The following is a 24,371-nucleotide window of genomic DNA, read 5'->3' on the forward strand; positions in this document are numbered from 1 at the left end:
TAACAGCAAGGTTATAGTCCCTCCTACCGGGTGAGACTCACCACGGGTCTATTAGACATATGGGCTGCTTGTCAACCTCCACAGCATCAGGGGAACAGATCAGTGTTTGATTAAAAAAATACCTACAGTAGGTTACAAGGTGTACCTGAGGAACTGTGGGGGAAGGGCTGGCTAATGATCCCTCTCCTGCCAGGATCACAAGCCCCTGAGATAGACATTTGTGTGTTTTCACCTCAGCTTGTTAAAAAGCAGGAATTGCTTATAAACTGGTAGCACTTTAGGGCAAGGGCCATCTGTTTTTAGGTTTTCTGTTTACATTTAAAGCCTCTTTTGTGATTTGCATCGCTCTCTTTGAATATGTCATCTCACCTTGGGTTGACGCACATTTTTAAAAGTGAGTGTGCTTTTTGCAGTCTTTGTTCAGTCATCCTTATTGCCCGCAATCGCGCCATTAGACCACCTGTGGTTGAAAGCTGGTGCTCAAACGGGTGCTGAACTGTCACAGTCTGACCATAAAAAGCCAACTGAGGTTGTTGAAGTGACAAAGCAGTCGTGTGAAGATTGAATTGATGGCTTTTGAACAGTAACACTGTACGCTCCTCTCTGGATGAATTTATTTCCCAGAGAAGTCGTTTCATGTCTGCCTGAGTAATAACCTCTTCCTTTAAACAGCCGATCGAATATACATGGTGTAGACAGTTATTTTTACTCTTCAAAGGAAAAACAATTAGACAGCGAAGCCGGAGCGCCCCACTGCCTCATGATTTTTTGATGGCGCTTTATGAAATTTTTAACCTAGTGCCACTTTAAAAGCGCAGTCCTCGAGACAGAATTCATGGGTCACTACACTAAAACACGGCCTCTGTCCTTTGGGCAAACAAGTCGGTCAGTTCCAGCTCATGTGTTATGGCCACAAGCAAACCACGCTGTTAGTTTGGAGAGAATATGCTGCTCTTAATAAACGTCATCGTCCAAAAAGAATTCTGGGGAAAAAAAAACAAAAACGGTTTACTTGTGGGAAAAGACCAAAAATATCGCAATCCTAATACATTTGAGTCATTTTCTTCATGAGATATAAAAGGTAATATTTATTAGGGTAAACACAGGCAAACCGTGAAGCATAATAAATTTTTCCTTAATCCACAACTCGCAGCATCGTCTTTTTTTTTGAAGCTTAGGAGAAAAAAGAAAATCCAGTAGAAAGGAAAGCGAGCTACTGTTTCTCTATTTGAAGTATATTAAAGGAGTTTGATATTTTCTTGAAAATGTTTTTCAGTCCAACGTTTCTCACAGTGGAATCCACAGTTCTCCTTCACATGTGTTTGTCAGAGATAGCAGTTGCACGGCAGGTGTCTCCAGTATGTGAAATTAAATTGGCTGTAGTTGTCATTGATTTAAGTCTTAAAAAAGCATCACAGATGTCTCTTTTCAGGGGAACATCAGGCGATCTTGGCCGAATTCCCATTGATTTGTCACCTGTCCCACCTTCGTACGACAAGCCAATAGCAAAAGTCGTCCAACACGATATTGACCACCTGGTCGTGGCGCTCAAATGTGTAAATTGTTTGAGGGCAAAACAGACAGCCGAGTGCACACCCTGGAGAAATGAGCCCACATCATCCTTCCCGATAATGCTTGGCAAGCGGCAGACCCCAAGTGAAAATAAAACGGTGTTGAAGCCAAGTAATTTTGTAGGTGTCTCTGTAAACTCCTGGATGTGTTGAGGATTTTTGAGTTTTATCTATGAAGACTGAAAAAGAAAAAAAAAAAGAAAAAAAGCCACATATTTCCTTCACTGGCAAAGCGGTTGAGTCTGATCTGCTGCTATAAAACAAGATTTAACAGGGATAGAAACAATTTCCTGATTCGCTATTATACATAAGGTTGAGTCTCAGTCAGTAACCCGACATGATCTCATTTGATATGACCACATTTAAATGATGCCCAAAAGAAACAATGGCGGAAGAGACGTCCAATGTTTTGAGCAATTATCAAAACAACTTTTATTCATATCTGCAGGCAGTTTGAAAATGAAAAAAAAAAAAAACCTTTGTTCTTTATTTAATGAGGAACAGATGTCTATCCTCTCCTGACTGAGAATATAACAGCATCCATACATTTACCATATCTAAAGCAACCATGCTGTCTACACTGAGAGCTTGCAACCCCACCTTCAAACATTTGGCCAGCTCCTCCGTGTCTGTACATTTATTCTGTTGCTTTTGGCCTGAACCAAAGGTCTGCTGTGCTTCCAAGAAGCTTGAGATTCTGCAGACAGCTGGAGATTTGGAAAAGTAAAAAAAAAAAAAAAAAAACATTTAATATCTCCTACTGCAATGCCGCAGCTCATTATACTGTGTATCTTCTCTGTACTCCCCCTCTGCTTTGTTCAAATCTTCACTATTTGCTGGTTGGTATCAACAACAAGTCTCAAACCTTGGGAATTATTGAGATAGATTTTTCTTTGTTGTGTCGGCTTGTATGGTGTGGATTTTCTTCTGAAGACTGTGCAGCAGTTCTCTTGTATTTAATGTGAGAATTTGGTGAATGGCGGTTTTCTGTTCTAATCAATCAAGATTGAATAAAATTGGTCTTTTCAACGTGCTGGAGGATGAGCATTCTATCTTCCTGAGCTTGAAGCACAATTATTCCAAGTCTCATTACACGTACTTTGTCTCACGCAATGCTGTAGTTTTTGAACAAATACCAAATTTCCTACTATTTCTGACATTAAGAGATAATATTGTGGACCGCTTTTGGAATCTATAGGTCATAAAATGTTCTTGTGTGATAACTACAAAAATACAGTTTAGCAATGAAGCATCATTACAATTTTAATTTGTCTCCATGACACTTGAAACATGTTATAAACATATTTTTTTTAATGAAATGAGTAGTAGTTTTACACTCCATTTTATTTTTCCCTTTTCATCATGATTTCTTATTAAAATTAGAATGAAATTAAAAATGAAAACAGAAAAAGGTGTCCTTGATTCCATAATTTTTCTCTCTGGTAACCCCCAGGGAAGAACGGAACAGTAGAACGGAACACTGCGATTGTATGAGGGATAAAATGATGAGTAATAAAAAAATCTCCGAGACAAGTTGGCAATGTTTGTTGTAAAAAGCTTCATCTTTTGAATAAAGAAACAAGCCACCATGCGTATCACCATAAATACCCCAGCTGCGGTCACCCCTGTGGTCCCCTGACACCAACTCTAAACGAGATGTTTATTTTCTAACCATAAGGCTATGGCAGGTTCAGGGAGATGTGCTACCCCTCTAGGTCCGCAGTGCACCGCTTGTTTGCGCACATTACTCACAGTTTCATCACTACCCCCAATTAATACTCAAGGCGGCATCGGCAGCATCTGCTCAAGCAAGACAAGTGTCATCAGTTCCCCAGCACTGTTCAGCTGAGTTGAGAGCGTTGAAAGTAAATCTGCAGTGCTGTTATTGCTATTCTGAACTTGGTGTCTGTGTGCGCTTCATGAGCAGGTTCACAGAGAGGCCTCTGCATGACAATGATGGCTGTTTTCATACTTCCGTGTGTTTTGAATCTTAAATCAAAACCAGTCGTTTCAGATCGTTCTGACCTCACCGTGTTTCTGTGACCACATCCATCCCAATACAATTGTCTCCAATCCATCATGTTTTGTGGTGTAAATCTATTGATTTGTGCTTCTTCAGGGACTTAATCTTGGACCTTCTCCAAGCAGCTCGGTTTCCATCCTCTCACCATCTTTCCTCTGTCTCACATAAATCAATGTGATGTAATTGTATGAACTCCCTTTCCCACAGCTCGGGAGTATTCTCAGAGAGAAAACGCTTCAGCGAGGCCAGTTAACCTTAACTCCCCAATTCCCACAAATGTGACATCCCAGGCTTGTTTTATTTTGCCCCTTAAATATCTGTGTTTGCAGACCTTCTTTCTCTGGCTGCGTTTGATGTTTAATGCATTGTTTTTTTTTAAGGAGCAGTGCTGTGGAAGTGAACTTTCTCACAACTGCTACGGTCTGTTTACATTTGGCTAATTCACTCTAAGCTCAGCAGATTAAATCTCATTTCTCTAAGTGCTTTTTGTGTTGAGCCAAGCATGATTTCTCCTGACGTCTCCTCGCTCGTGGCTCCCTCAGCCAGTTAAAGGAATGTTTTTTAAAACACTTCTGCATTTTCACAAGATTGAAGGATGGAAAATGTCCAGCTCCCGTCCCTGCCTTTTTCCACATTTCAGTCCCTTCCCCGTCGTCCTCCTGGGAAGCACTCCGAAGCAGGATATCTCTTCAAAGGATATCTTTCAACTTTTCGTCCAGGGACTATCGAGCTTAGAGTGAACTGATGTGGAAAGGGTTTCTATCTTAAGGATTTTGAGTGGGCAGTAGTCCTACTCACATGGTGTGGCTTTATCCTGGTTTCATCACTTTTCCGCTTCTCCGTAATCCTCCTTCCATCAGTCACACCCAGAGAAACACAAGTGATAAAACCATTTTGTTGCCCCTCATGCTGAAACACATTTTCAGGCTATTTGGCCATTAGTGCAGGCATATTTGACCGTGTGAGAGACAAAAAGCACGACTCCTTTTCAATGCCGCTTCTCTCTGTGTTGTTGTGAGTTGGTCACAGCTGGTTACCTGCTGCTTGTTACTACAGCCACCGCATACAGGCTGACATGGATGGCAGATTCTGAGGGATTTGGGGTTCTTTGGCATATGTGCTGCTTTATGAGGAAGTCCCAGCGAGGAGCCTCTGTGCTGAGGAAATGATCCAGATGCAAAGCTTCTGGCTCTCATAACCCAGTGGGACACCTGCCCCACTGCTCCCGTGCAAAATTCACAAAGACAAAGACTACCATCTCTGTGTGAAGAGGAATGTTGTTCTAACATGCTGTTGCATATTGATTTTCTATGCAGTGCTTTTGTTCTGGTGATGCGTCTCTGGTTTGGGGTTTTCAATGAGACGGAATTGTTGTATTATTTCGAATGCAACAGTCCAGAACACCTTAGCAATGGCAACCAACCTATTCCCTGGAGCTTCACCAGGAATGCATATGGACTCTCTCTCTGGCTTCTGATTGGCTGTTGAAGCCAAACTTGTCTGACATTCCCATTCTCTCAGACATACAAGATCATTAACCCTAAAAGGTTAAAGTAATGTGCAGTTCCCCAGGTCTTATCTAAACTCTAAAAAGTTGTTTGTTTGTTTGTTTGTTTGTTTGTTTGTTTGTTTTGAATAATGTTTTCATATATAATTGGCACTTCAAATTGTCCTGGACCACCGGATGGGCACCATTGATGTGTAGCACAAAACTAGATGTTTCTTTCACCTGAGATGTGTTTAATATTTGGCAAAGCTGACTGGATGAGTAAATGCAGCCTGATGATGATCAGCAACATAGCATTACTGAACAAAATAACACCTTGATCTGACTTCCATTGAAATTGTATTTTCCCTATCTCTCTCTCTCTCTCTCTCTCTCTCTCTCTCTCTCTCTCTCTCTAAATCTCTTCAGGCTGTTCACAGTGTTGTAGGTGTAATGGGAAAATGTTAATGCTAATTACCTATTTAATCTGAGTAAATGCCCTAAATCATTATTTGACACATATTTCAGAATAACAAATGAGACTGTCTTCTTAGCCTAAAAAAGTCAAAATAGTTTTAACATGAATAATAATCTCCCTAGCAGCGTGATATATGCACTTATACATATACACAAACGCATGCTGTGCTATAATCGATTATATGAACGGCAATAGAGATGGGGTGCATGATCCATGATAAAAGAAACAAAAAGTGTAGGGAAAGTTTTTGTTCTTGCTCCTGTACTTGCCTCTCTGGAGGTAGTCCTATTACATATATAAACTGTCGTCATAGGACAGTGTTTGTTTGTGATATTGCTTTACTTTGCTAAAAAACTGGCCAAAAACAATAATTCTGTGTGTAAAATATGCTAACTTAAAAATGTGACCACACCGGATTTTTACCATCATCTGATTTCAGAGTGACGTGTGAATCTAGTAGTGAGCTTCTCCGGTTGTGCTCAGTACGGCATGCAGTGAAAACCATTTGCAATTGGAACCAGACTGAGGCCTCAGATTTGGGGCGGAACTGATGTTGTAACCACCAGGCAGTTGTCCAAGTGTCCCTCTTTGTAGGGATTTATATTTTCTGCCAATCTAAGCTGTGCCAAAGTTTTTGTTTTCATTCATACTGCAATGTGATGTGCAGACTATTACCAAGTGGATATGGAGCAAGTTCAGATTAGCAAACGTTAAAATAAAAGACAAACCTTGTTGGCATAGCTATTGAACACATCTAGATTTAAGTTTTGCTTGTGAAGAGATCAAACTCAGTCTGGTTTCAATTATAAAACAAATGGTTGCATCTGGGGCCGTTGCACAAATAATCTGTTTCCACTTCTTGTGTATCTTCTGCATTGTGATGCTTACCACATTGTTTATCTGCCCATTAAACAGCCTCATGAGCCTTATGATAACAAGAAGGGTCAAGGTGAGGGTATATAACCAAATCAGAGCTGATCTCACTGGCAAAAGTGAGTTTTTACTCTAAATCTTCTAAGGACCATCATTGCTACAGTACTCTTTGTGATGGAACCTCGCTCCAACAAAGATTCAGAAAATCCACAGCTGCATAGCGTTTTAGCAGGTTGAAACGATTGCTTAGAAATTCTTACCACATGTGTCGCTAACATGTGTTTAACCAACCAGTTTGACCTGGTGGACAATATTGGCCCCATATTTCTACAAGAAATGATATGTTGTACTAAAATAATAGTTTATTTCCTATATATTTCAGTGGCACAATTTTTTTTTCTTCAAAAATACACTGCAAGTGTATTGAAGGTTATATGAGCATCCGAACTGCAATATTTATATTTAGAATTAATTGACATAAGGTTTGGACAGGGTTCACTTCTAATGTTAAATGAGACTTTCCATGACTGGAGCTGTGAGTGACAAATAGAAAAAAACCCATTTCAATCCAACTTTATTTATATAGCACCAAATACAACACAGTCATTTCTAGGTGCTTTTAACAGAGAAAAACCCAACAAATCCACATGAGCAAGCAGATTTTTTTTTGCGACAGTGGAAAGGAAAAACTCCTTCTAACAGGAAGAAATCTTTAAGGAAATCAGACTCAGAGGTGGTGGCTTTTCTGCTGACCGTTTGGGGTGAGGGGATAGAGAAGAGGAAAGGATAGGATAGGCAGACAAATAGATTTGGGGGGGGGGGGGCTTTGCTAACTGAAACTGGGAGCTGGTTCTACATAAGAGGAGCTCTGCCTCCCATTCTACTTTTAGAAAACCTCGGAACCTCCAGTAAAAACAGACACTATTGAAATGTCTTAATCTGCTATTTAGTTTAAATCAACTTGAGACATTCTAAGTATTTAGATTTTACTCAATCAGACAAAACAAACAGTCAACTCATTGTAATGTGTTCATGGATGTGTTTAAATTGACCAGTTCTGTGTTAAGTCAGTTTGTAACTGGCACAAATTCAAGTAGAATATTGAAAAATTTAGCTAATATGTGTTACTGCCTAATTTAGGATGTCTCAATCTTAACAGTTCGCTTGTCGTGGCACTTGTTTTTAGACTTCCCTGAAATCCAACACATTTTCAGTTGTTTCATTGTGAGGTATAGTTTCTTATGAATGTGTTTTGCTTGCGGCAAGTAATACTTAGATAATCTACAGTATTTGGTGAAAGATTTACTTTGTGCAGGAGAATTTATTTTAGAGAATTATTTCACTTTTCTGTCAGCCTACTAGTTTGAACCGACTGCAGATCTGTGGTTCTGTCTTTTGTGCAGTTGAAATGTTTTAGGCGAGAAAAACATCCTGAGGGAACACTATGCAAACTTCCTCTTTGTGCAAGCAGTCTGGAACTTCTTTCCAATTCCTCTCCAAGCTGGAAGCTCCCTGAACTGTGTGCTGCTCTCTTGTCGAGCTTTACTGGTTTCAGGGCTTAACTGGGATGGAAACGGTTATCATGTGGCTGTAGAACAGCTCTGTTCCACGGTGGAGGAGTTTGTGGACAAACTGAGTTTAACAGCGTCCCCCTCCCTGGATATAGTAATGAACTCCTACCTTGGCTCAGAAGACTGCGCTGCTGGTATCCTTGCTGTGTTTTTGTAACCCTCACTAAAAAAGCTTTGCTCTTAATTGTGTCCCACGGGTCCCAAGCGCTCAGTATGCACAGCCTTTCCTGTCCCTCGTACTGATCCTCCCCCTCTCCCAACCTCAGCCCCATCATCCCAATTCGATAGGTCTTTCCTCTTTAATCGCTTCACTTCAAAGCCGTATTGTGATGCCCCCCAGGCCCCTGACTCCTCGGAGACCGGGGGCTAGCCTTGGGAGCCTGAGAAGGAGGGTGAACATGTGAATGTGTATGATGCAGTACGTTAAGTGAGACAGGCAGGGGATAAAGAAAATAACAACAAGTAGTTCGGCTGCTGTTCCTCATCATGTTGTCACCATAGAGAGGTTGGTGTCGTGTAATTATAGTAGCAGGTTGCACATGTTAGGAAGGCCCAGTGTAGGATGATTGACTCTGTGCTTTGATGAGGGCATCTTTGTGGAGGTGAGAGATACGAGCAGCAGCCTGACAGACCTGCTACACAGAGAAGAGGCCTGGCTAATGTTTGCCACCGGCTTACCACAGAGGTGGACGCAGTGTCATCTTTCATCAGCTTCAAAACGGCACACTCCGAGCACATTATACACCGGCTGTGTTCTCATCGGGTTTCCATTCAGCCCAAAACGATTAACGATGGGAAAACAGGGGACTGCTAAACGAGTTCAATCTGCATCTTTTAGCTGGAATAATTGTGTACTCCGAATGTGTGAATACCCTCGTCCCTTAGTGTGCAACCTCCCAGAGCATCTAGTTTAGTGCGGAGAACAAAGAAAACTGTCGGTTTGCTCGAGCCAGTGAGGGAAGGGTGAGTGATTAGCTTTGTGATGCCCTCTGATCAGAGTGGGGATTGTTTCTCCATCGAGGTGGTTTATCTTTATCTCTACTGGTTGACTCACACTGTTCGATCGATAAATCTAGATGGGGTAAGGCAATAATTCTGCCTCAGCACTGCCCTCATTAAAGCAGACTTTCACAAGATCTATGAGTGCCGACAACTGTGCTCTTTGCTCGTTTTGTCTAATATTCAAGCATGATGTATATGGACTCTGTCAGAAGTTGGCTGGTGATTACATGAGAGAAATAGTGTCCTAACAGTTTTGTTGTTATTCAGGACTCTGGGTTTAAAAGCACCAAAGGTCATAATCTGTAAATTTGGAGCTGTGCAGTGCGGATGGAAGAACTGTCACTTCTTACACAGTTTTTTTTTTTTTTTATCCACTTCCTGTCCCCAGAGAATGCATTGTTGATCCTTGCTGTTCTCTGGCCTCTGGCATTTCAGTCAAGGTTTCCTGTCTACTTGACTTGATGAGGTAACTTCTGAAAACCGAGAGAACACAAATGAAAGTCAGTGCCAGTATATCAATTAAACTAGAATATGCCAAAAATCTATTCGGCATGTTGTTGAACAACATGTGACGCCGAAGGATTTTATAGCCACACTGAATGAGAGGTGAAAAGCCTGCCTCTATATATGTGGAAAGGGACACACAATTCTATACAAATAGGCTTTTGAACACTTTTTTGTCAAACATTTGTAGTTGTGTTTACATACTATAGCAGAAGCATAAACTCTTAAAAATAGGAGTTTTTCTGAAATATGCACATCCTCTGCTCTGTCACATTTTGCTATATTTAATCAGTGTGACCATGCTTGTTGAGAATTTGAAACTCATAGAAAGTAAAATTAGAGTGTATTGGTTGTAATTTGAGTTGTAGGTACATTGTACAAGAATGTGTCATAGATTTCTAAATTCTAGCAACTACATGTGTTGGGAGGGGAGTCAAAAGCCAGAGTAATCTTTATGTCAATTCTTTCTTTGCCTGTCAAACTTTTTCCCTGTTGTGTTTTGTTGAAAACTTGTAAAAACAAAAACAAAGCAAAGAGTAGGAAATGATCCAAATAGTTTTAATGCATGAAAAAAGGATGATGATGTGGAATTTTAAACACAGCAGGCAGTCCCCTCTAGACTCAAATTGCAAACACGCATCAGTTGTGTGCTTCAGCCCTAATATTAGATGGCATTCTGAGATTGCTGCTCGCACCCAGCAAGTGTACGCCAATAGACATTTTCTAAATTGAAATATCTTGTTCAGAATAAAATACTAAAACATGCTGAACGCTTATGTAGACCTGCTTCTTCTTTTAGAGAAAATATGTTAGAGATTGATAAACGATAAGTACACTTCTTAATGGCTTTAGTATCAATAAAATCTCATTGATTCCTATCTCATCATGTGTGCCCACCTGTGTGAAGTGGCCATAGATATTCGATTGACAGTCTCAAGTGTTACGGAAATTCCTCCTTTTTGTTTGTTTGTTTTGTGCCTTGATATTCCAAATAAACATTTCAAACAAACTAGGAAAGGTGAAGGCAATTTGTAAGAGGTACTTCTACTGGAGTGTGTACTCATATTGCTTCATGTTGACTGGCTTCCTCTGTTATCCCCACGAATTGAATTGGGGGGAGATCACTACAGTAGATATTGGTTGTAGAAGCACGTAATTTATAATGTGCCTCTGTCATGCACAGAAGAAGAGAGATGTTGATGATGCAATAATATTGTCAGACCCAGAAATATCAGGAGAGGCTAATCAATTAGCTGTTGCCTTGATGTTTAAATTGCCCTCCATGCTGGTGAGCTTAAATGTCAATATCAAATTGGCAAGAGAGATCTATTTAAAAGGGCTGCTATTCAGTGGATGTAGATGAAACCTTTTCTCTAGTGCCCCCCCCCCCCCCCCCCCCCATTGTTGGACCCTCAGTGGCCTGGCCTTTCTTGTCCCCCTTGAGGGTTCATCTTATTGTTGTGCTTTCTCAGCCGTCTGTGCTGATCTCTCCTTGCACCCCCATAACTGATTCAATGAGGCTCTGCAATTCTATTGGTGCTCCACTTTTCCATGAAAAGGTTTCCATGGAAACCAAAAATAATGCAGACCCTCAACACTGTTGCTCTCCACCAGCTAATAGCCCTCTAAACAGGGGTTCAAAAGAGAGTACCTCTGCAACAGGCTTTTGGATGAAATCTGACCACTCTGCTGCTCAGTACAAGATTACAGTCCACAGTGACGACAATTACTTCGCTATCTGTCGCTGTTGTAATATAGTGAAACAAGATGAGAAGCGATTACAGTGCTTCAGGGCCTACAGATATGCTGGCTGAGCCATATGCTGAAAATTTTGTAAATAACCCTTTTAGCAAGCTGCATATCCACTGCCTCTCCAAGCATGTGTAGCCACTGTGGAGATGCTTGTGATTCCCCCAGCATGTGCTTTGCAGCGTCTGAGTTCAAAGCTTGGCGATAAGGGGGTGCATCATTCCGGTGCATCTGCTCACTGCTCAGATTTGTCTATTTTCCTCATGGTGACTTTGATTGCCTTTTCCAGATGTAATCGGAGCCCCGTATTCTGTTTGGGGGAGGGTGCGAGTGGCTGCCACTGTCGGTTAGTTTTTGTGTCCCGGTGAATCTGATGTCTTCTGGCAATATGGTGTGTCGGCAGGATGATGTGGCTGGCTCCATCAGGCAGAATACTCCTGGGAAATTCTCCGTCCCCGGCCGCTGTCAGAACGAGAGTGCCCTGCCTGTATTTCACCATCGAATGTGGCAAGTGCTGCATGCTGTTCGTGTCTACGTCCGCTGCTCTCGCCATATTTGATGCTGTAGTTGTCATTGCCCGTGCTTTCAAACAGGCTCCAAAGTATTGTCAGTCAAAACCGCACTGCTTACTATTTTTGCACTTCGATGCTGGAATACCAGCAGTTTAATTGGCTCTCATTGCTGTATCGTTACTTTCAGCCGGAAAACAGTTGTGGTGAAGCAGTTTAGAATACAGGGAAAAAGTTTAAAGCATTTATGCTCATTAGGCACAGTTGGTTGGAGACATTTCTTACATAGACGGTTAAAGCCACCAGTGTGTGCTTAAAAAAGCTAGGTATTGTACTTTCTTTGAATAATGCATGAGTTCAGATGCTCATCAAGGTCATGTCAGGATCTCTATGAGGAAACTGTGGTGTGATTTTCTAATGAAGGATAATTAACCAAGTGAGAAGGTACAAATACTCCACTCCCTCAAGGCAAATATTCAAATTTCACCTGCGCACCAACACTGTCCTGGACGTCTGCTCTTCAAGGCAGTGCAGTTTTTGCTGTTGTTGTGTCCTTGTTGATGTTGCCTCACAGCTGAGAAGTGAAATATTCACACAGATAAAACACTGTTACAGTCTGAGATTAGCGCGCTGCTGAGAGCGAGCTCGTCATAAATAATGAATGCAAACTCGGTCATTTTAAGTGTCCTAGAATTTTATTTTCTGTGTTTTTCAAGCTCCCAGCCTCATTCTGCTCCAATGAATTCTGCACACCAAGACAAATGTGCCAGTTTCCCCCCCTCCTTGCTGCAGCTTCACAGTTTATTCATCTCATTAGCTCCATCTTGACCTGTGCTTTCTTCTCCTGTGCTTCTGTCCAACAGCCCATGAAAACGGGAGAGGAGAGGAAAGCCAGAGAAGTCATCAGCTTCACCTGAACAAAGACAAAGAACACACGGTTACTCATGGTATGGCTGCACTTTATCAGCAAATGAATTCCACACAATCTTGAAAAAGCATTCTATCTCCACGTCGCAATGATTAAAGCTGCTTTCAAACACATCAGATAAATGTAGGTGATCTAAATGAAGCAGAGCTGTCGGCTCTCATGCATTGAAAGCGAAACTCTAAACTCAGTCTTAAGTTGCACACTGTGTTTTATACCAAGTGAATTCATGCTGTGGTGAGTATAGCAATTATTACATTTTTACCACATCATTATATTTTTTTCCACATACATTTTGACTAAAACATGAAGTTGTTTGGGTTTGTGTTTCAGTTTATTCACTTTTGCATGTTTCTGCCATTTGGGGGTTTTTTTTGTCTGGAAGGATTTCCGGCAAATACAGCAGTGATTCCACTTCAGCACACATATGGAAAATCGGCGACAAAAAGAGCTTGTTGACAGACTCTTTTCAGTAAGATGCTGACAGCACAGGCGCAAAGCCATTGTTACTTTCATTGGGAGGCTCGGTGCTAGAGCGAGCGCCGGCGAGAGAAGCCGGCCCTGCAAACAGGCAGACAAGTGCTTTTGTCCCGTCACCATCACAGCAGGCCGGCACTGGTCTTTGTTAGCCTCTGATTTGCATTGGCATTTTGCAACATTAGTATTCCAGGCACGGCCTCACAGCAGACATTTATAGATTAAAAGGTTAAAGGGGAGTTTAAACCCAGACACATCAACTGTAATCAGTCATAGCACATAACCATAAAGGCAGCCAACCAGACAAACAAATGTGCTTCATACGCAACTGACATTGAGGATTACGTTCAGAGTTTTGAGCCATTTTTCAGTATGATGTGTGAGTTAGCAGTTTGACGCCAATCTGGTCCTAATTCATGTGCTTACCTTTTGAATGTAGTACAGGATTTGACCTTCGCAGCAGTTTTCTTACAACCACAGGGTACACCTGCGAACTGTTCCTGAGCTTTTAATAACCAGGTTCCCCTTGAGAGACAGTGTTTATACAGTTCTTATTCATGTCGGCTTCCAAAATGGATTTTCCAATCTTTCTCCACCAGCATCAAAACCAGTCCAGTACTTTTCAGTATTGGTTTGGCTTATATGAAACCAAAAAAAACTATATGAAATGTCAAGAGTCAAATCAAATCAGCAAATGCATGCTCCAATAAAATGAAAGAATAACCACAGACCTAAAATACATTTTAAAGGAGTTTTTTCACTTTTGACTCCCACTGTTTTGAAAGAACAGCAATGTTTTTATGCTGACAATTCCCAGTTTTCCAATATAAAATACAAGCCAATTATTCTTCTCAATGCAACAATAGTGGATAGTGGATTTGTTTTACTACAATTCTTTTTATTTTTCTCAGCTTTTTAGTGCCTTTTCTTCTAATTCTACCCAAATGCAGTTACAAAAGCTTGTGTTTTAAGGGGGAAAACCAATAAATACAATAAAAGCAAGTAGCAATGACATTATCACTGACAGTGGAATGAAAAGTGGAAAGAAATTACAGAGCGATTACAGAGACATGCTAGTTTAAATAAGAGGTTCAATTTGAATTTGAGGGAGTTCAGGCTGTGTATCCTCCCCTAATCTGAAAACCCACTGTTCTCCTGTCTGACCGCTCCACCTCAAAGCCCACAGCTGTTTTGTAAATAATCTCATCAGCATCAGCAAACAGACGTGTTTACATTCACAGTCGCAGTTGGGTAAACTTCACTTGTCAGTAAGATTGCACTGTGTGATTAAATTCTACATAACACTTGAAATGTTTTCACTTTTGTTAAATGGCAAAACTCTGACATTTTCAACAAACTTTTGAATTAAAATACTCATGGTCTGTCTCAAGCACTTAGGAATGACATCATCTTATTATCAGATCGTTACAATAACAGTCACATACGGTTTCTGGTGCTTCTGTTTCAGTAAATCGCAGGGCTCAATAAAAGATCATGATTTCACTACTGTGTTGCACATGCAGAGACATTAACACACTTTTGGCGTACTTCGATGAAAATCCTATTTGCAGTGGGGGCCTAGATATATGTGGTTTTGTCTTTCATCCGTTGCTCCCACAAAAAACACAAACATTCACACGACACGCTTTATCCTCCAGGCTTTGTTTTGATCTTTGCATCGTGCTTGATACCCGAGCCTGTAACTCAAAGTAGGTTACTCTGTTGTGTTTGCTTCTTATTTTTTTTTTTCATTTCGTGAAGTGTGTGTGTGTGTGTGTGTGCGTGCGCGTGTGCGTGCATGTGATCTACATGGACGCAAAAAGAAGAAAACAGAGCAGCTTTTAGGCTTTTGACACAGGGGGACCAGCTGCATTCTAACGAACATATGGCCTTGCAACAGCATGTGACTGACTGCTCATTAGACAAATGGCCAAGGTGCCCCCCCCCCCCCCAAAATCGTAAAGTGCAAGGCTCTGCTCCCCTTTGTTTTCTAACAGGAACTAGTGCAAAGTGGAGATGCCAAACACTCCTCCTGCAGACAAAAGCCGCTCTCACCCCAGACCCGTGCTTTTTGAAGGGCTGGAACGATTTCAGCATACGCTAAAAACAGATTCGACAAAATAATGTGTTGGAGTCATTAAACAAATATTATTCAAAACTTTTGTAATTTGTCTTAATTTAATACACTTGTGCCTTCCAGTCTTTGTCCCTCTGTGTATGTTTTTGCTCCAAAGTGACCTTGTTCAGTTTGCCCTAAAGGCTAAAAGTTTTGTTCGCTTCGCAAGTGTTTTTTTTTTTTTTGCAGATGCCATCTGTGGCATAATGACAACCTTGACTTTAGCTATATCCAAATCCCGCTCCAATGCAAACAGTAGCAACATTTTAAATGTCTGTTGCCTGAGGGTCAATTGTTGGTTAAAATTATTTGTGGGATCATTGATTGGATTTTTCAAACTTCTCGTGATTCTACTTCCTGTAACTGATACTTATTTTGTAAAAGTTTAATATTAAAGTAACTTTTAGAACAACACCGTATGGAAAAAAATAGGGCAAAATGTCTGACGCAGAACTGCGGAGGAAATAATTCCCTTTCTTTTGTTCAAGTAATTGTGAAGAATTAAGTTATAAGTCGTTTTCGTGGAAAGCCCCTGAAGGCAATGTGTTATCCTCCAAAGCACTGCATGGGAAAAGCCCGTTCTGAGTCCTAACAGGCGGCGGTGTAGAAGTGTTTATGTGTTCAATGTGTGCTGCTACCACATGCCCTTACTCCCTGAAAACCAGTGCTCTTAGAGTTGGAACTCCCGGGGATCAATGCATCATTGACCATGCGCCTGGGTCTGCTATTGATCTGTTTCCACGTAGCCAGTTTGTATCTTCACTCACACAGATAGAAGTGCCGAAAGAATTAAGTGGGAGTCTTTGCTGGAAGAGGGGGAGGTTCAAACACACACGCACACACACACACACACACACACACACACACACACACACACACACACACACACACACACACACACACACACACACACACACACACACACACACTTGTTCAATGAGAGCCAAAATTTGCTCATCTCAATCACATGTCTCCTGCACAAGTTAACTCTGAGGAAGTTATCAGTGCCCTTCCCCCGTCCGACCTTTCTAATCTGGGGAGCTGCAGAATTGATTTCACTGTAGGAGTATGTGCAACTGTTGGTACTGAACAGAAAGCTGGATGTGTTCCCAGTTGGGATGTCAGGAATGTGGCCTGCAGTGATGTTGACAACACATGGTCAGTATGTTTCTGACTGTGCATTTGTTCACTCTAGGAGTCTTCTCGAGTTAATCAGCCTGTTGTTCAGGAGTGTGTCAGCTGCCTGGTCAGAGGACTTCTGCCATCTGGGATTCACGTAGTATCATCCCAAAATGCATGGGGCAGAAGAGCACCACACACAGGCTCAGATAGGAACTGTTTTCCATTCACTGCACGTATGGGAACAGTGGAATAATATGATAAATGGCTTCCGAGATGGAGTTATTCTTCAGAGACCCCTCTGCTTTTGGTTGCAAACTATAGAATTGCTCATAATGTGTGGAAACTGATAATGTTCACCAATCATACATTAACTATGGGTACTCTGAAAACTCATTAAGCTGGACTTTCCTGGGGGTAAACTATTTATAAGCATGGACCTGAACATCTCGCCAGCAATAAGACCTTCGCTAGAGCTCAACAGTTTTTGCCAAACTTCCTAACCAGGCTGAGTTCCTGCGCTCTCAGTGGGAGCTACACCCACACACACTGTGCGCCATGTTGCCTTTGAGCTACATTTGTACACTTTCTCTCTCTGGTTGTTCCCTGTTGTCTGCAAGATATGTGCGATCCAAAGTAGCATACAGTGCTATAGCTGCTTAGCATTCAGTACACTTCAAAGCCACTCCGTGTGACAGCAGAGCCCAGGGCTCATTTTCTTCTAATTGGAGGTTCATTAAGGGACATGGTGGGCCTCCAGGGAATCCTGCCAGAGGAGAGTGTCTTATATTTGGATTCTGTGGTGTTTACTTGCTGTGGCTGATTTAGGAAGTCACGGAGAAATATGAAAATGTTTTTTTAATTGAGATAAAAGGTGATGTGGCATGTGTGTGGTCCCTTAGTGTCATTGTCAGAGTATTAGTGCATTCACAGAGCGGCTTCCAGGAACCGGTGAGACACACCTGCTCCAGCTGCGTGGCAGAGTCTCAGGACAAATGTGCCATCCCCAGGGTTCGATTACAGGAGATCATTTAGAGGGTCAATGGCATTTAGAGGGGTCAAGCTTCACTCCTTTTATTCTCAAGAGGGTTTCATCATTAATGAATATTTGTTATGCAGGCTCATGCTCAAGATGAAGTGAACTGGCTGGTTATGCGGATGGCGACAATGTGGCAAGAAGCAGACAGTGTCCTTGTCATTCTGATGCCATTTATCCAGGGCGGTGGCTAGCGGAGCTACAGGGAATATGGCCTCACTTTATTAATCGTTCTGAAACGTGACATCTTCAAGGAGACCCACCCAAGGGTGTACTATTTATATTATGAGGCCATTTCATTGTGGGTCTCTGTCTTCCTTATCTTTTAATTACAGTGAGTTGACACAACCGTAATGGTTGATTGTGTAGATGTCGACCAAACACACCTCTGGTTTCAAGAGTTAAGCATGAAAAAATGCCTGTAGCTGTGTCTCAGTATTCTTCACAGTCATACTGAGAAGAATGTGGTTTGTCCTCATTACAGGGCTCTGACTTCTGTTGATACTGTACAGTTTATTTAGGATCACTTCTCATTTTTACACCGTCCAACTCAACCATGCTGAGCTTCGCAGCTGAGTCTTCTTAACCACAAGTAAACAATGGAATTTCTGTGCCATTTGCCATCTTACTATGTCGGAAACAAAAGACTTGGTAGACTTAGACAGATTTGGCATTTACTGGATACCTCGGGGCAAAGACTGCCACTTAGATTGTCACATTGGGGACATGCAATTCTTCAGCAAGCCAACACATTGTCTGAAAGGCACATTGTGAATGTGTCATGTTTGTTTATAATGGGTGCTTTTTCTGTACAAACACAACACCCTACAACTGCTTATTTTAACACTGCGCTTGCTTAGCAATGGAACACACCTGACGAGGACCTGCGTTTATTCTAATAACTATTTTTCAAAGTTGTTGTGAGCCTGTACCTCTTGGAGTGTGGACCTTGTCTACATAATACTTACTGCAGAGTATTAGTGGTGTGATCTCTACAGCTGGACTGTGATCGATGAGAATGTGCAATCCCATGGGAGTTATGGGAAAGACCAGTTTGTTTACTCTGCACTTTCTCCGGGGTCTCAGTGGCAGTTTGATTTATACTGTGCCGGTTTGCACCATAGGCTTGTTATTTTGGAGCCTGGCTAGGACTGCACAGTAAAGCCCATTTTATTCTTAAGCGTTCAATGCATTTTAATGCATTAAAGAAAATTGGCTCCAGATCTGACAGTTAGTTTGACCCCGAGTTGAGAGCAAAGAGTAAATGGGTGAAGCTGGAAAAGGAATCAGACATTTTGTTTGGAGAATAAGAAGCGAGCTGTGCCCTGAGAGTTTTTCCAGCCTACCCTTCCTCCCCCTCTTCATTCCTCTTCCTCATCCCCTGCGCCATTAAATACAGTTTGCACACTTCATAGGGGCCTGGGATTGACAGTGGCGAGCGGGAGGGATGAGAACAGGCCATTTCTGGGGCTTTTTCTGGGAGTCTGTAATGTATGCAAATCTCAATTAAGACCTCCTGTGGCCTCATTAGGCCCTTCGATGGGGCTTAGGAAAGGGAGGGGTTAATTAAAACCCAGCTCAGGTTATGAGGCTGTTGGGTGTTCTCGGTGTACCACTCGGAGGATAATCAATACCTAACCATATCATTATGATTTACAGAAAGTGTTTAACTATAGCTTTAAATCAATTTCCTGGGTCTAGGGAGGAAGGGAGGAAAGGAAAATATAATAAGCCCTCCGGTTAGTGAGGAACGGAAAAGTTCTCATTTCATGTTAACTCACCCCCACAGCAGACAAAGACTGCCCTCATATCTTTAGTATTGTTCAATTTTATTGTCACGGCAACTTAAGCAAGCCTACAATGAGATGAAAAAAGCGTTCTTTCTCCGCAGCTCACGGCATGTTAAAATTAGGAGCAGAACGAAAAACAAACCAGTTCAAGCATGCTATTATAAAAGGAAAATCGAAAAAGATCTGGGTTTCTGAACTTAATTTTTCACACAATCGCTATACTTCTGTGTAAAATAATTGCAGCAGTTTAACTGTGCGTGTGTCCAGAAGAGGTTTCTGGGGAGGTGTGGTGTATCTCACATGAAAATGGAAATCAGTGAGTCGATCCTGTGCTGGATGGGGGCAAAAGGGTCAAGGTAGAATTACATTTGAGTGACAGCAAAGCCCCTTCAAAGACGGACAGGAATCAAACCTGTCATCGATCATAACCCCAACTTCATTACTGTCTCAGAGAAGAAGAGAGATCAGTCTAAGAAGTCCACGGTAAGACTGCCTGCAGATTATGAGATTATGTCTGGCAAACGTGCCGCAGACAGAAGTACAGACAAAAGAGGTAAAGGGAATTCTTTTTTTTTTTTCTTTTTTTTTTTACCTTTTTCTCTTCTTTTCAATTTAGAGGTGGCAGTGTGTCATTGTTCAAACGTATTTACAACTCCTTCGAGAAATCATTTTTTAATCCGCTTGTTAGCCTGCCTCAATCCTGGCTATCACTGGTAGAGCAAATTATTAATCACAAGTACAAAGCAAAGAGTGGCGGCTCGTTTCTGCCAAATAATTAATTTTCTCCTTTCACTGAGAGAGACTCAGACTGCAATTATGGCTGCCCCAAAGATTGTTTCCACTTCACTTTTTTGCAGACCATGTCGAGATGACAGTTCTTGTCCTCCCTGAGGGGAAATTCGTGTTCATTTGCAGTTTAAAAGGTTAAACATTTGCTTCAACGCAGGCTTTGTGTTGCATCGCATTTATATATAGATGCACAAGGGTACAGATACTGAGGCACCAGTATTGTGTCCTAATGCAAGAGAGGTGTTATTCATTAACCAGGAGTGCCTCTAGGACAGACCTTCATCAGGGAAAGTGTGTTTATGTAAGACATGAGGTTGGCTGGAGATAGCACAGGGCTCATGCCTCTCATTACATTAAGAAGAAAGAGAAGCTCCCACAGTAAAGGGCACCTCTTGTCGGTCAATGCACGAGGAGCCACTGTCAGGTCTCATATCCTTAAAATGTTCTGGGATAGACAACCACTGAACTCAGGGACAGCATTTATCCAAAGACATGAAGTGATGCTTAAGGGGATTCTGGCCATCTGACAGTGAAAGCACATTTTTAAAATTAGATCACGTGGTTATGGAGTGTATAATAAATGTTTGGTTGACACCCAAACTTTTAGTTACTCGGGGATTGCTGTGGAACTTAAGTCTGCCGAAAGGGATAATACAAGGATCTACATCTGGAATTTTACCAAATCAACTGACAGCTCTGTGTGTATGTATGTGGCAGAACTCATTAAAATCTGTGCAGATTTTGGCAGAATATAATGTTTTTGGCAGTTTACACTTCATGTTGATCCTGGATGCCGAAAATGGGAATACTGAGAACAGTTGGAAGGATTCATCAAGTGTTTTCTGTTGTTGTCTTTCAGGGGCAGGGAGAGGCTTCAGCGCGAGGGACAACCATGGAGGGGGATTGTCTCAGCTGCATCAAGTACCTCATGTTTGTCTTCAATTTCCTCATCTTTGTAAGTATTTTTCATCTCAAGCTCAAAGAAACTTAATCTGGCCATCTCTGAAGTTACTTTCAATCTAGTGATTTAAGATGGGCTTCTGCCTACTCCCTGCCGGACTGGCTAATGGATCCACATTTGCATTTCATTAGATGAGGCAATCTTGATTCTATCAAATTCTCTTTTGATTAAATTTTAGTCTGCTGACACACATCTGAGGCACACAGTGCCATGTGGAGCTGGTGACTGGCACCTTAGTTTATCAGTCTTGATCAGACAATCAAGAGTAATCCTGTTAGTCTGAACTCGTAAAGAGGGGGAGGGTCATAATAAGGTTTATCTCTTTTCCTGCTTTATTAAGCGCAACCAAACCATTTAGAGACTCTACTCTCGTTGAGGTTGTTCAAGGCCGGGGTAATAATGCAAAACCGACGGAGCACAGAGTGAACTTGGCTGTTAGCATCTCTCACTAACGGCCTCTCTTTTTCTACAGCTTTTGTGTATGTCTGTGTGTGTGTGTGTGTGTCTCTGGCCATTTCACACTCACGTAACTCAAACAGCATTCTTAAACCCCAGAGCTTTTGAAATGGCTGCTTCCTCTCGTCATGGTACAACCTCTCTTAGCTGAAGTGGTGTTCATTTGCACAAGCCAAGGTCCTCAACCTCGTGACAGGAAGAAGGGGATTGTGGTATGAATTGTTGGAGGCTCGGATATCTTCCCCCTACCTCGGTGCCATTTCTTCTTAATCACATGAGTCACCTCACGGTGGCTGCAGATAGGGTTTTAGTGAAAGGGAGGATGGGATGGAAGCTGCTGCGGTGTACATTTCTTTAGCAGGTTGGGGGTGGGTTGATGTAGTGTAGCTATCTCAGCCCACACCTCTACTAAAGCATTGTTGCACTGTAAATAGCCACTTTTTATGTCACCCTCTACCTTCACTGTAAACCCTTTAAAAATCTGCATTAGCAGCATGTTGCCAGTGGAAAGAAACAATAGACTTCTCTATGACCTCCTATTGAAGGTTTTCTGTCTGCCACGCTATCTCCTGTGTTCTGATTTATGTTTATAACAGCAGTGGGTTTCTGTTTTGTCTAACTTTCATGCTCTTTTTCCTTCCTCTACCAGCTGGGGGGCTCTTTCCTCCTGGGAGTGGGAGTGTGGGTGCTGGTGGACCCTACAGGGTTCAGGGAAATTGTAGCGGCCAACCCCTTGCTGTTCACCGGTGTCTACATCATTTTGGGGATGGGAGGAATGCTCTTCCTCCTGGGCTTCCTGGGCTGCTGTGGAGCCATCCGTGAAAACAAGTGTCTGCTCCTTTTTGTGAGTCAACCGGCAAATTTGAGACGTAGCCCTGTTACGGCTCTTGTTTGAGTATGTGTGTCGATTATGATGTGTGTTGGATTTTGGACTGCTGTGTTTGAAACAGAAAGCCAAAGGAGCAAAACGTCCCTCTATGTGCCTCAAGCCTCATGCATATTTGATGCTGAGTGAAGCGAGCACAACCCAAATGTGATTCTTAAAGACGGACATACCATTTTTTTTAAGACACTTTTCCACCTTGTCGTGCCCGGTCTTACACTTTACCCCCCCCCCCCCCCCCTTCTTTTTTTTTTGCTTTTGTCTTACTGCAGTTCTTCATGCTCATCCTCCTCATCTTCTTAGCAGAACTGGCTGCTGCCATCCTGGCTTTTATCTTCCGGGAGCATGTAAGTTTCCTTCAGTCTTCACTCAAGCTTTCATCAGAGATGTCCAGTATAGCTGGGTGTCAAAACTTCACCTATACCTCGACTCTTCTCAAAACATTTCTGAATATGCTCGTTGTCTAAAATGATGCTTATGTTGATTTTGGCAACATTTTATTCCTGCATTATTTAAGTTTTTAATTTTTTATATTCTCAAGGATCAAATCTGATATAGTAGATATCACTTTTCTTTGTTGAAAAGTCATCCACATTACCCACAATGCATTGTGACGATCAACAATTTGCTTCCATATTGAGCAGTTGATTTTGCCCTACATGCCTAAAGTGGAGATACTATTTATAGAAGGCTGGTGTTGAACGCCATATCTCAAACTCTACAGTCCATTTTTTTTTTTTACAAATCAATTTCTTCTTTAATCCCAATCTTGCCTGAAGTTACACCACTCAAGGGGGTTCACAAGACTTCCTTTTGTGTTTTCCTTTGGTGCCTCAAAAATATTTATGCATTTTTCTCACATGCAGTAGTACTATCAAGGATGTGTAAACAGACTTTGATGTGTAAAACTGTTAGAGTCCCATTTAACCCATTTTTCAGTGTTGTTATCTGATGGATATAATCTCTGTGGTTACACTAACCTGTGCTCTCATTGGCTGTTGCTTTAGCTGACCAGAGAGTACTTCACAAAGGAGCTGAAAAGGCACTACCAGGGCTACAACAACAGTGATGTCTTCACCTCGACATGGAACGCCATCATGACTACAGTAAGGCCACAGCACACATTGCAGAGAACTTGCACTTTGGAGCTTTTACCAACTCATCCCTTTCACCAACAGTCTATGGAAGCGCCGAGGTTTAACGCCTGAACGTCAAGGGACTATATTTTATAGATAAATCTAAGACATTTAGGTCAATATTCATGCTGGATTGGTGCATGCACACAGTGGACCACAGGCCAGTGCACAAAAAGGCACTCAGCTTCTTCCTCCATTCTCTCCTCTCTTCCCTTCAGTTTGACTGCTGTGGGGTGAACAGCCCAGAGGATTTTAAGGACAGCCTGTTCAGGCTGATCAACCAGAATCATGTGGTGCCAGAAGCCTGCTGCCAGCCTGCCAGTCAGACCGGGGAGCTGGCCTATATCAGCCAGGAGCAGTGCTTATCAGGCAATATGATGTTCCGCAATAACAAGGTAACTCCTGACATCCACCATATCAACCTCTCTCTCCTTCTCTATGAGTCCCTCCTTCGAAAGCACCTCCAGGCATAATTAGAGCAGAAGACAGTTGAGGTGTGACGTCCAGGGACTAGCTGCCTCCTCCATGGCTGATTAGTGCTCTTCTGCGTTTTGGGTGTCATTGGAGACCATCTTAATATGTGGCATGGCATGAGGACGCTGGCGTATATATTCATCTGTGTGTGTGAGTGTGTGTGTGTGTGTGTGTGTGAAAGTGTGTGTTCATGGTTAAATTGCAATTTTAGTGGGGCTTACTGTGTGCAAAAATAGAGGATAATAAGTGTATGAATATGGGAAAATTAGATGTGCTTCACAGTTGCATACATGCACACCCACAAAACAAGTCTTCAGTGTAATTACAGTGAAAGCTGATAGGAAGAGGTTTTTACTGCACTCTCCACCTGTTGTTTTTCATGCCTCTGGAACAATAAGAGATATCCACAGCATGTGTGTGTACCTCTTTCTGTTCATTCACAC

General features: G+C 42.0%; 1 protein-coding gene across 1 annotated transcript in view; it reads left to right on the top strand.

Annotated features, from left to right (window-relative positions):
- tspan18b (tetraspanin 18b) overlaps positions 1 to 24,371 on the top strand; it is a 35,507-nt gene that overhangs the window by 8,524 nt on the left and 2,612 nt on the right. Inside the window, exons 2-7 of the mRNA XM_080475621.1 lie at positions 12,630 to 12,713; positions 20,878 to 20,973; positions 22,085 to 22,279; positions 22,591 to 22,665; positions 23,326 to 23,424; positions 23,673 to 23,849. Of these exons, the coding sequence (XP_080331747.1) occupies positions 12,711 to 12,713; positions 20,878 to 20,973; positions 22,085 to 22,279; positions 22,591 to 22,665; positions 23,326 to 23,424; positions 23,673 to 23,849 (645 nt within the window). The 5' untranslated portion in view covers positions 12,630 to 12,710. The remainder of the gene's footprint in view (positions 1 to 12,629; positions 12,714 to 20,877; positions 20,974 to 22,084; positions 22,280 to 22,590; positions 22,666 to 23,325; positions 23,425 to 23,672; positions 23,850 to 24,371) is intronic.

This window comes from Lipophrys pholis (assembly GCF_963383615.2).
Source record: "Lipophrys pholis genome assembly, chromosome: 11".
NCBI lineage: Eukaryota > Metazoa > Chordata > Actinopteri > Blenniiformes > Blenniidae > Lipophrys > Lipophrys pholis.